The sequence below is a fragment of the Rattus norvegicus genome, chromosome 11, assembly GCF_021556685.1.
Source record: "Rattus norvegicus strain SHRSP/BbbUtx chromosome 11, alternate assembly SHRSP_T2T, whole genome shotgun sequence".
Lineage (NCBI taxonomy): Eukaryota > Metazoa > Chordata > Mammalia > Rodentia > Muridae > Rattus > Rattus norvegicus.
The window spans coordinates 98,700,331-98,712,774 of NC_141544.1; the positions used below are offsets into that span (position 1 = coordinate 98,700,331).

The 12,444-nt window shown below is 40.2% G+C and overlaps 1 protein-coding gene across 3 annotated transcripts in view; it reads right to left on the reverse strand.

Annotated features, from left to right (window-relative positions):
* Nucleotides 1-3,688: 3,688 nt before the first annotated feature.
* Nucleotides 3,689-12,444, reverse strand: part of Prkdc (protein kinase, DNA-activated, catalytic subunit) — a 217,066-nt gene continuing 208,310 nt past the window's right edge. Inside the window, 8 exon segments of one of the 3 annotated variants that reach the window (NM_001108327.2) lie at nt 3,689-4,241; nt 6,245-6,384; nt 7,295-7,483; nt 9,288-9,489; nt 9,558-9,629; nt 10,097-10,186; nt 10,948-11,040; nt 11,279-11,499. In NM_001108327.2, the coding sequence (NP_001101797.2) occupies nt 4,037-4,241; nt 6,245-6,384; nt 7,295-7,483; nt 9,288-9,489; nt 9,558-9,629; nt 10,097-10,186; nt 10,948-11,040; nt 11,279-11,499 (1,212 nt within the window). In that variant the 3' untranslated portion in view covers nt 3,689-4,036. 3 annotated transcript variants of the gene reach the window in all.

Consider the following 12,444-nt stretch of genomic DNA (forward strand, 5'->3'; position numbering starts at 1 on the left):
AAACTCTAGTGCTGGGTGAGTCCAAAAAGAAACAGGAGAGAGCAAACATTAGCAGCTTGACAGCACACCTAAAAGCTCTAGAAGAAAAGTAAATATACCCAAGAGGAGTAGATGGCAGGAAACAATCAAACTCAGGGTTGAAATTAACCAAGTAGAAAAAAAGAACTATACAACAAATCAGCAAAACCCGGAGCTGGATCTTTGAGAAAGTAAAAAAGATACATAAGCCCTTAGCCAGACCAACCAGAGGGCACAGACACAGTATCCAAATTAATAAAATCAGAAATGAAAAGGGAGACATAACAACAGAATCTGAGGAAATTAAAAAAAATCATCAGGTCCTACTACAAAACCGATACTCAACAAAACTGGAAAATGTGGATGAAATGCACAACTCTCTAGACAGATTCCAGGTACCAAAGTTAAATCAGGATCAGATAAACCATCTAAACAGTCCCATAACTCCTAAAGAAATAGAAGTAGTTATTAAACGTCCAACCAAAAAAACCACAGGACTAGATGGGTTCAGTGCAGAATTCTATCAGACCTTCATAGAAGACCTAATACCAACACTGTCCAAACTATTCCACAAAACAGAAACAGAAGGAACACTACCGAATTCCTTCTATCAAGCTACAATTATGCTTATACCCAAACCATACTTATGCCCAACAAAGAAAGAGAATTCAGACCTATTTTCCTTATGAATATTGACACAAAAATACTCAATAAAATTCTCACAAACCAAATCCAAGAACACATCAAAATGATCATCCATCATGATCAAGTAGGCTTCATGCAGGGATGGTTCAATATTAGGAAATCCATCAACATAATCCACTATGTAAGCAAACTCAAGGAAAAAAAACACATACCATCTCATTAGATGCTGCAAAAGTGTTTGACAAAATTCAACACCCCTTCATGTTAAAGGTCTTGGAAAGATCAGGAATTCAAGGCCCATACCTAAACGTAGTAAAAACAATGTACAGCAAACCAGTAGCCAACATCAAACTAAATGGAGAGAAACTTGAAGCAATCCCACTAAAATCAGGGACTAGACAAGGCTGCTCATTCTCTCCCTACCTATTCAATACAGTACTCGAAGTTCTAGCCAGAGCAATCAGAAAACAAAAGGAGTTCAAAGGGAAACAAAATAGAAAGAAGTCACAATTCCATCAGAGAACTCCTACAGCTGATAAGCAACTTCAGCAAAGTGGCTGGATATAAAATTAACTCAAACAGATCCTCTACTGAAGGCATAAACAGGCTGAGAACGAAATTAGGGAAATGACACCCTTCACAATAGTCACAAATAACATAAAATACCTCAGTGTGACTCTATTCAAGCAAGTGAAAGTTCTGTATGACAGAAACTTCAAGTCTCTGAAGAAAGAAATTGAAGATCTCAGAAGATGGAAAGATCTCCCATGCTCATGGACTGGCAGGATTAACATAGTAAAAATGGCCATTTTGCCAAAAGATACAGATTCAATGCAATCTCCATCAAAATTCCAATTCAATTCTTATAGAGTTAGAAAGAGAGATTTTCAAATTCATTTGGCAAAGCAAAAGACTCAGGATATGGAAAACTATTCTCAACAGTAAAAGGACTTCAGGGGGAATCACTATCCCTGACCTCAAGCAGTATTACAGAGCAATAGTGATAAAAACTGTAATGGTATTGGTATAGAGACAAGTGAGTAAATCAATGGAATAGAACTGAAGACCCAGAAATCAACCCACATACCTATGATCACTTGATCTTTGACAAAGGAGCTAAAACCATCCAGAGGAAAAAAAAAAAAGATAGCATTTTCAATGGTGCTGGTTCAACTGGAGGTCAGCATGTAGAAGAATGCAAATCAACCCATTCTTATTGCCCTGTACAAAGCTTATATCCAAGTGGATTAAATACTTCCACATAAAACCAGATACACTGAAACTAATAGAAGAAAAGTGGGGAAGAGCCTCTAACACATGGGCACTGGGGGAATTTTCCTGAAGAAAACACCAATGGCTTATGCTCTAAGATCAAGAATCAACAAATGGGACCTCATAAAACTGCCAATTTTTTGTAAGGCAAAGGACACTGTTGTTAGGACAAAACTGCAATCAACAGATTAGGAAAAAAAATCTTTACCAATCCTACATCTGATAGAAGGTTTATATCTAATATATACAAAGAACTCAAGAAATTAGACTCCAGAGAGCCAAATAACCCTATTAAAAAATGGGCTACAGAGATAAACAAAGAATTCTTAGCTGAGGAATATCAAATGGTTGAGAAGCACCTAAAGAAATGTTCAACATCCTTAGTCATCAGGGAAATGCAAATCAAAGCAACCCTGAGATTTCACCTCACACCAGACAGAATGGCTAAGATCAAAAATCTCAGGTGACAACAGATGCTGGCGAGGATGTGAAGAGGAACACTCCTCCATTGTTGGTAGGATTGCAGACTGGTACACCCACTCTGGAAATCAGTCTGGATGTTCCTCAGAAAACTGGACATTGTACTACCTGAGTACCCAGCTACACCACTCCTGCGCATATACCCAAAAGATGCCCCAACATATAACAAAGATACATGCTCCACTTATAGCAGCCTTATTTATAATAGCCAGAAGCTGGAAAGAACCCAGATGTCCTTCAACAGAGGAATGGATACAGAAAATGTGGTACATCTACACAATGGAGCGCTACTCAGCTATCAAAAACAATGATTTCATAAAATTCATAGGCCAATGGATGGAAAATATCACCCTGAGTGAGGTAACCCAATCACAAAAAACAAAACAAAACAAACAAACAAACAAACAAAAAGAAACCCACACATGGTATGCACTCACTGATAAGTGGATATTAGCTCAAAACTTGAATTTCCCAAGATACAATCCATAGACAATATGAAGCTCAAAAAGAAGGATGACCAACACACGTTGGATGCTTCTTAAAAGGGGGAACAAAAATATTCTTAGGAGATATGGAGACAAAATCTGGAGCAGTGACTGAAGGAATGGCCATTCAGTGCCTAACCCACTTGGGGATCCAGCCCACATATATACAGCCACCAAACCTAGACAATATTGCTAATGGTGATGTCCAATGGTACATGCTGACAGGAACTTGACATAGTTTTCTCCTCTGAGGCTCAGCCAGAGCTTGACAAATACAGAGGTGAATGCTAGCAACAAACCATTGAACTAAGAAAGGGGTTTCTGTTGGAGGAGTTAGGGAAAGGATTGAAGGAGCTAAAGGAGCTAAAGGAGTTTATGACCCCATAAGAACAACAATACCAACCAACCAGAGCTCCCAGGGACTAAACCACTACCCAGGTGACTCAAATACCACACTTATACCAAGGAACAGGTTGTCCAAACAGCAATAAAAATGACAAAACAATACAGCTATGGAGACCGAATAACAGACCATACACACACCCACACCCATACACACATCCACACCCATACACATACACACCCACCCACACATCTGAGATGGGCTGGCCAACAGGGTAGGATGCTTCTGCCAAGCCTGATGATCTGAATTTGATCCATGGGATCTACATACTTCCACACATGCACCATGGTGCACAAAGACCCACCACACCTAACAACAGAACATGGAGAAAGGATCAAGACTGGAGCAGAAATTAAAAAAGCAAAGAAATCAGTGAAATGAAGAGTTGGTTCTTTGAAACAAGAAAGAAATATTTAATATTTGTCATATTTTTTGTATTTACATGTATGCATATGTATTTATGTGTGGGTATGTGTGGGTGAATATAACACATGGCACATGTGTGGAGGTCAAAGGACAACTTCCAAGAGTTGGTTCATTGCCTCCAATATGGGTCTCAGGGATTGAAGTTAGTTAGGACATTAGGGTTGGTAATGAGTGCCTTTATCCCTGAGCCATCTCACCAGCACTCTAAAGTAGATTGATTCAGTCTGTCAGTAATATCCTGCCATCGGTGAAGGTCTAGGAGACTCTCGGAGACAGAATGCTTTATGGTTGGTGACACTCATAGGCTTTACATCCAAGGCTCCCATCCTTCCCAAGTCCTGCCAAGGATGTTGGGGTCTGTCGCCTGATCCACCAAGCACTTCACTTGAGTCTCTTCTGAAAGTCTACTCTCTGGCTCTTGTGCACGAATGTTGTAGTCTTTGTTGCCTCGAGCTACAGCTACATAACTTCTGAAGGCTGGTGAAGCTTCATGGCCTAGACGTAGTTCATCACTGGAAAAAAAGTATTGAATGAATATGAAAACACAGACACAAATAACTTTCCCCTTTTGACCTGTATTTCTAGCTATCCTTTATAATTATTCTATTATCATTTATACATTTTCCCCCCTCAAGTCACTTATAACTGTGAATTCAAAGTTTGGGTTGGTAGAAAAATAAAGCATGAATAATACAATTGTTAACATGGAAATTTTAGTTCAAACATAAGTTTTCACCTTTTTAGGGTAGCCACTCAGGAGTGGACATGCTGGCTACAGTGGTAACTATTTAAATTTCCACGCCCACCATCCGTACAGCTCTCCACGCCCTGCTCACACTTCTTATCCCATCCCATCTGAAAGCCATCATAAAACACAGGACACAGATTGTCACTACATCAGCTAAACTACCACTTATGCTGAGCACGTCTCCACTCAGTTAGTGGCTACTTGTACCATCTGTACATTTTTCTTATAAAAATGTTTGATTACTTTGACCTTGTTTTAAAAATTGGGTTGTCTTTGTATTGTTGAATTATAAGGAATTTGTTTTTGAGAAGAGGCCACTTGTCACAGCTGGCCACAAACCTAGTATGTAGTCAAGGATGACTTCTACCTCCCATCTGCTGAGATGATAGGTTTGTATCACCACACTGGGCTTTAAGAAAAATTATTTTAGAGATTCGTGTCTGTGCTTGTGGGTTCCTCCAGGGGCCAGAAGAGGATATCAGATCCTCTGGAGTTGGAATTACAAGTGGTTATAAGCTGTGTAAAATGGGAACTGAAGCTCTAGCCCTCTGGAAGAGCAAGTGCTCTTAACCACTGAACTGTCTATCATTCCTTGGCCCCATACTGTGCTCTTAAACTTATTTTAGGCATGCATCTTTTCTCAGATACTATGACTTGAAGAATTTTGTTAACATGTGAACTGTCCTTTTTTCTTTAAAGAGATGACTTTTTTTATTAATTGTATGTGCATGGATGATTTACCTGCACATTATGTGCACTACATGATGCCTTATGTCTGAGAAGGACAGAAGGGGCTTCAGATTCCCTGGACCTGGAGGCACAGATGAACCAAACCCAGGTTCTTTCAAAGACCAACAATGCTATTGAATGCCAAGCCATCTCTCTAGCCCCATTCCTTAAATTTTTAAAAAAATTATTTGCTTGTCCACACACATGTGTGCTCTAGAAAACATTTTAAAACAAAATCTAGCTCTGGGAATAGAACCCAGGCCTTGTGCTTTTAGCTCAGGAACCCTCAGTTACTTTCCCATCCCTCCACTGTTCCTGATTACACCCTGTAAAGCGCAGCTGGGAATTCTCAAGTTCAACTTGTATGTCTTGGACTTCATCACACTTCTGGGGTCACACCATGTTCTGTCAGTCAAGTGCAGTCATGAAGATCAGCTTAAATGTTTCACATTTAAGTCTGACAGACTTTGAATTGATTTCTGCAGCTCACTCTCTTGCTAACACCAATCACTGTATAGATTTGACGCTATTGTGAAAATCAAGTCAATTACAGAGTACATATTACTACTGCTCAGAACTGAAGTCTAAGTTTTTTACTTCCTAGGAATAATACCTACAAATTTCTATCTGCTTTAGATTTCCATTTAAAAAACTTCAAACAAACCTAAAGGTCAATGCAGGTCATTCTACTATCTAAGAAGCCCACACTGTATTCTTTACTATAAGATACTAGTGTTCATCTGGATCAAATGGGTCAAATGCCCCAAAAAGTACAAAGGCAAATATGAATTCCAAGCTTCCTCATATACGTAACAATACTATGGCATGGCCTTGGTTTTCCTATTGGTGCTGGCTGTACAGAAGCACAAGCGGACACAGGTATGAGCCACAGGCCTTGCAGACCTAGGTTTGGAGTGGTAAGCCTCCCTCAGCCCCTCTTCCCCATCGCCACAGTGACGAGTGTCATACTGCTCACAAGGCTCTGAAGTACAAAGCGCTTCTGAACACACAGATTCTTGATTCACAATCAACTCTTACCAAGTTATAACTGCTGGGTTGGCCCCTGCTAACTTTCTCTTAGCATAGCGTATTTTGTGTTGTGGATACCAATTCTTTTCAGTTACATTTATTTCTTGAATCCATGATCCTCCTTTTCTTAGCATCGTCTGCTCAAAACCCTAAAGGGAAAGAACACATTTAATAGAATATACACATTACATTAAAAAAAAAAACATTAAACCAAGTTATGATCCTAAAACAAAGATCTACAATTGGAACAGCTCTCTAGCTTTGTAGTCAGATACTGACATGGCACATATTACCATGATCATGTGCTGCAGGGAGGAGAGAAGACGTCCATATAAAGGGACAAACTCCACTAGGCTTAATGCTTCGGGGGCTATTCTGGATAATTGATTCAACAGCACTATTTATCTGTTCTTAGGATTAAGGAAGAATTCCCATGAATGGTTTCTAAATCAAAGGTTTTGTTAGCTGTAGAGATAGTTCAAGGATTAAAAGCATTTGAAGTCCTTACAGAGGACCAGGGTTCAGGTCCCAGAAACCACATGGTTGTTTTCAACCTTCTGCAATTCTAATACAGGCACTCCTTCTTCTGGCCTTTGTGCGTACTGCATGCTTATGGTGCACTTACATTCCTGCAGGCAAAACACTCATAAAAACTAAACATTTTTGTAAAAAGTTGTAGGTTTGGAGAAGAATTATTATAATTCCAGAAATCAAGAGGTTGAGGCAAGATTCCCTTGAGTTCTAGGACAGCTTTGTCTATGTGGTGAATTCTAGGCTAGCCCAGGCTAGAATAAGACCCTATTTATAATTACAACAATAAATTGTGTATGAAAACAGAATTTATACTTAATGTTACCAATGGGTCCATTCTGTCACCTCCAGTTAGGCTCAAGCTAAACATAGAAGTATGTTTCTTCCAAAAAAGTGTTTTGCTTTTTATCTGATTTTTTTTAGGTTAGTTTTGAGACGTAGCACAATATAAACATTTCAGTAAATACAATGATGTATTTTCACAATACAAAGGAGACAAGAGTGTGTCTATCCAAAACCAAAATATACCTTCCAATCAAAGGAGGGTTCCTTCACAAAAACTTCCATGGTATCAGTGAGCAGACCTGCACACGAGCGGAAAGCCCTCAGTGCATGCACCATGACTGTGCACACAAGACCCGTTTCTTTCATTGGCAACATGAGACTGATAAATTGGCGGGTTAGACGAAAAGGCATCAACTCAGGGATTGGAAGAAACTAAATAAGAGAAAAAACATTGTGCTGAATAGTTTCATGTTAATTTGACATAAGCAAAGGTCATCTGAAAAGAGAAAATCTTAATTGAGAAAATACCTCTATAAGACGGGGCAAGCCTATAGAATATTTTCTTAAACTAGTGATTGATAGGGGGAGGACCCAGCCCATTATGGGTGGTGCCATCCCTAGGTTATTGGTTCTGGGTTCTATAAAAAATCAGGCTGAGCAAGCCATGAGAAACAAGCTAGTACGTAGCATCCCTCCAAAGCCTCTGCATCAGCTCCTGCCTCCAGGTTCCTCCCCTGCTTGAGTTACTGTCCTGACTTCCTTTAGTGATGGGCTATGACGTAGAAGTGCAAGCCAGGGGTTGGGGATTTAGCTCAGTGGTAGAGCGCTTGCCTAGCAAATGCAAGGCCCTGGGTTCAGTCCCCAGCTCCGAAAAAAAGAAAAAAGAAAAAAGAAAAAAAAAAGAAAGAAGTGCAAGCCAAATAAACCCTTTCCTCCCTTTATGGTGTTTTATCATAGCAATAGTGATGCTAACTATGACATATAAGAACTAAAATTCTCAAATAGTCAAAATGCAAATAAAGCACCTCCTTAAGGGTATTATTTCCTTTTAGTGAGGCTACAACTGTATCTTATTGTTTCTGATTTCTTTCTTTTTAATGTTTATTCTGTTCCAAAAAGGGCTGGTTCTCTCCTTCTACCATGGTGTGGGTTCTGTGCACTGAGCTCAGGTCATCAGGCTTGCTGGCATGCACATTCACCCACTGAGCCATCTCATTGGTCCTGGTTTTTTTATGCTAGGGTCTTATTCCAAGGGCCATGCTTGCCTTGAATTTGCAATCATTTTCCTTCTCTAGACTCCCTTGTGCTGAGGTTATAGGCATAGTCCATGCTCGGGAAACTACACATTTCTTAAAATCAGCTAGGTAATTCCTATATCCAAGAACAATCAATTCAGATTGCATTATCCCCTCAAGGCATAAACTTCTATGGAGTAACCCAGAACCTAGGAGACTCAGAAGCACAACAAAAACAATTTAAATTACATTTTGTATAAAACGCTCTAGTTACATGTTTTTCTAACAACGTAATACCTTTTTCTTCTTGTCTCTGATTGTATATTATTATGTTTCCCATGACTTACAGGTCATGTACCAGCCTAAAATGCGGGTGAGATTATTTGTTTCTTCAAAAAGTGTCAGGTTTCAGAACAATGCCAAAGTCAACTTAACCTCCTTTAATTAATTTCTGGAGGTGCTATAATGCCACTTGGTTGTCAACTTGACTTCTTCTGGAATCAACTAGAACCCAAGCTTCTGTGAGGGATTTCCTTGATTGGATCAGGTGAGGTGGGAAGACTCTCATATTACATCTGGGCCACACCTGGTGGCAGCCTACATAAAGGACATGCTAGAAGAAAACTTTTACTTTTTGTCCATTTACCCTAGGTTTCACTAGCAACTTCATCTATCCTGTTGCCGAGGCATTCCTCTGCTGGTATTATAACATACTTCTTTGGGATTCCAACACAGACTGAAGACTAGCAGCTCTCTAGGAACCTTCCAGGACTCCAGAACCTGACTGGGATTGCTGAGGACATCTAGTCTCCTGGATAGAACAACTACAGTATTTTTGCCCTTTCTATCAGAAGACAATCATTGTTAGACTAACTGAACCATGGTCTAAAGCCACTCTAATAAATCTCATGTATATATTCATTCTGTCAGTCCTGCTCCTTTAGAGAATCCTGGCTAATACACATTCCAATTCTAAATCAGATGAGTTAGGCACAACACACCTGAGTAGCTGATCCAAAAGCATGTCCAAAGTCAATTCCAATCACACTGCCTGTTTCCATGGCCACCATGAAATTGTTCAGGTGTCTGTCTCCAATACCAAGGAGCCAGTGGCTGATGCACAGCAGTGCGTGAGAACTGGCAAAGTGGGAACGAAGTGCCAGGAAGGCCTCAGGGCTGGTGCTCATCTTCACAAAGGCCCGCCTAGGAGAGAGAAGCCACATATCATCTCTGCTACACCACTAGGTTTGTGAAGTCACAAGCATACTTACTTTAAGAGATCAGCAGGTACTTTATTTTCCCTTCTTCTAAAAGCCGTAACTGTTTCTGTACGGTTAGCTCTGCTGTGATTTAAGAAAAATATTTTATTAGAACAAATTTCTGGTAACTTTAACATTTAAAATTATTTATACTGAAATATTGTATCAGCTGGGCATGGTGGCACTTGGGAGAAGAGAGGAGTGGATTTCTGAGTTCCAGTACAGTCCCAGAGATACATAGTGAGACCTTGTCTCAAAAACACCAAATCCTGACCCAAAAGAACAAAATATTCTTAATGTCAGATAACTCCATTTTAATAATGTCTGCAGCAAATGTGTTCTTTGCTTTCTTTCCTCCCCTGTGTTGAATGCAGATGCCAGGGCCTCACATAAGCTAAGTCAGGGCTCTAAACACATCCTTAGACAATCTGATGCCAAATTTTCAAGAATCAAAAGTAAAAATCTAAGGTATGCACTTTTTAGAAGAATGAATGTCCAACTTACTTGTACGTTAGCACATAGGCTCCAATACCTACAGGTCAAAAACTTACCTGTACATTAGTGTGTAGCCTTTAACATCACTTCTCCCTGACACTTTTATCAGCCAGTCTCTGTAGTCATAAATTGGTGCTTTGGAATCACTAGGAAGTAGGAAAAAGGGAACTAGAGTTTAGGAGGTATTTTGCATGTCAAAGAACACTGAAAATGAATTGAAACCAGTGAAGGACAAACACGACTTTCAATGTCACAGTCACTCTTCATGACTCCAAGACAAACTCAAACAGCTGCCCCATACAAACTCAGGCACAATGTAGTCAGGTATAAAATACTTCTCCTTTATACAGAGACAAACAAGATGTTAAAGTAAACACAAAGATCTCTGACCTAGGCATGCCGCCCTGAAAGGGGAGCCTGACAATCATGAGATCATTGCTGATAGGCCTCTTTTGACAGTAAGTTAATCTTTTACAAGTCATTCACAAATACATTTTTCCTTATTTTTAGACTTGGTTCTAGGTATTTATTATTTTCTGACTATAGATACATATACAAAACCCATTTTAGGTAAGATGAAGTTTTTTCTTAAGGCCGGCAATCTCATCCTGAATTTGAAAAGTAACATTTCACACAAGACTCAGCAGGTGTGCAGGTGGATACATTTGGCCACTTTTTAGTTTGTGCTGAATGTCTTTCTAATGAGCTTTCAGAAATCAAAACAAATAATTACAAGTTGAAGGTCAGGTTGGTAGTAGGCACCATGACAACCTTGACTATACAGTGAAACCCATCCTCAAAAACAGGAGGGTGGGAGGTTGGCAAAAGCTAGTGTGTGCCCTTAGTCCCAATGCAGGAGGATCTCTATGCATTTTTAGGTTACACAAGGTGACATAGGTGGTTTTACCTGTCATAAGCCACTTTCTCCTCTTGTGACATATTACTCAAAAGAAGGTCCTTCAAGGTCATAGTATTTTCAATCCATTCAATTAATCCTAATCTGAAAAAAAAACACAATGTTTACAAATAAGAACGATTGCTCTTTCATCATCAGAAAAAGTGTTCTGAAGAATCAAAGCTAAACAGATTTCTTCCCAACCAATCTTTACTTCCTCACCGACTTTCCCATGTAACTCTGACCACTGGAGGCTTTAAGAACCCATAGACCCACTTTAGAACTCAGTCATGATGGGAGATAAACTCTCTCCCCAAAATAAATAGGTTCACTCAGGCCATACCTAGAGGTCATGGGCACAACACGGTAAGTCCTTAACTGCATGTTTCTCTGACTGCAGGCAGCATCCTGAGAGAGGATGGCATTCATGACCTCAAAGAGCTGCTCAATGCGCTGGTCTTGTCGGAGGTCCTCACCACCTTTTACCAGGAATGGGTATTCCTTTTCATCATGGCCTCGAATAACAATGCGCTTTGGTTTCCTCAAGGAGACCATTACTTTTACCTTTAAACATTAAAAGATTTGTTATTATAGTGGGTTTGGTCTAATGCTGCCTGTATTATGTTAATTTGAGTCCCCAAAATTGCACAAGAATCATCAAATTCTTATGTAAGACATTGGGGAACCCTGTCCCTAGTTGGTTCTCGTTGGTAAATAATGTTGCCAGCAGCCAGTGGCTGGGCAGGGCAGACAAAGGCAGGACTTTTAGGATTCCCAGGCAAGGGACAGGGAGAAAGTGGAGGAAGGAAGAGTTCCTCCGAGTTGGGGAAGGTGGAGAGGAGACACAACACCTGATAAGGTACGGGACAGAGAGCATAGCGGCCATGTAGGAGCTGGGGAGAGTGGCCTTCAGAGGGCTGCCTGACTGGGAGCAGCAAAGATGGAGTATAGGATTTAGTAAGTGATGACTTGGGAATATTGGAGGGAGTTGGATTAGCCACGAGGAGGGTAAGAAGTGGCCAGCCATTGAGCTGTTTAAGGAATATCAAAATATAAAGGCTGTGTAAATGTGTTTCATTTGGGAACCTAGAAAATTGGGGTAGGTAGTGAATGAAGAACAGGCCTCCACCGCCAGGATCAATTCAAGTAGTTAATAGGGAACTGCTACAGTTTCTGCTGTTTTAAAAAATAGTCTTGCTATGCTATCCAGCGTGATCTTTAATGTCTGGGCTCAAGTGGTCCTTCTATCGCCTGAGGAGCTGGGGCTACAGTGTGCACTACTACAGCAAACAGTTCTTAAAGGGCAGTTGCAGAGTAGCTCACTACACCATGGTCAGGGTGGACGCATTCCTCAGAGACAGACCTCTCTTTGAAGACAGAGTCAGGTGGTATACAAAAGCAGAATCTGGGATGTAGGCTTTGGGGCCATCTGTCATGCTTGAGTACTATACCTGTGCACACTCAATTCCTGTTTACAGATACTGCCTATAACGGTGGATATCCTTCTCA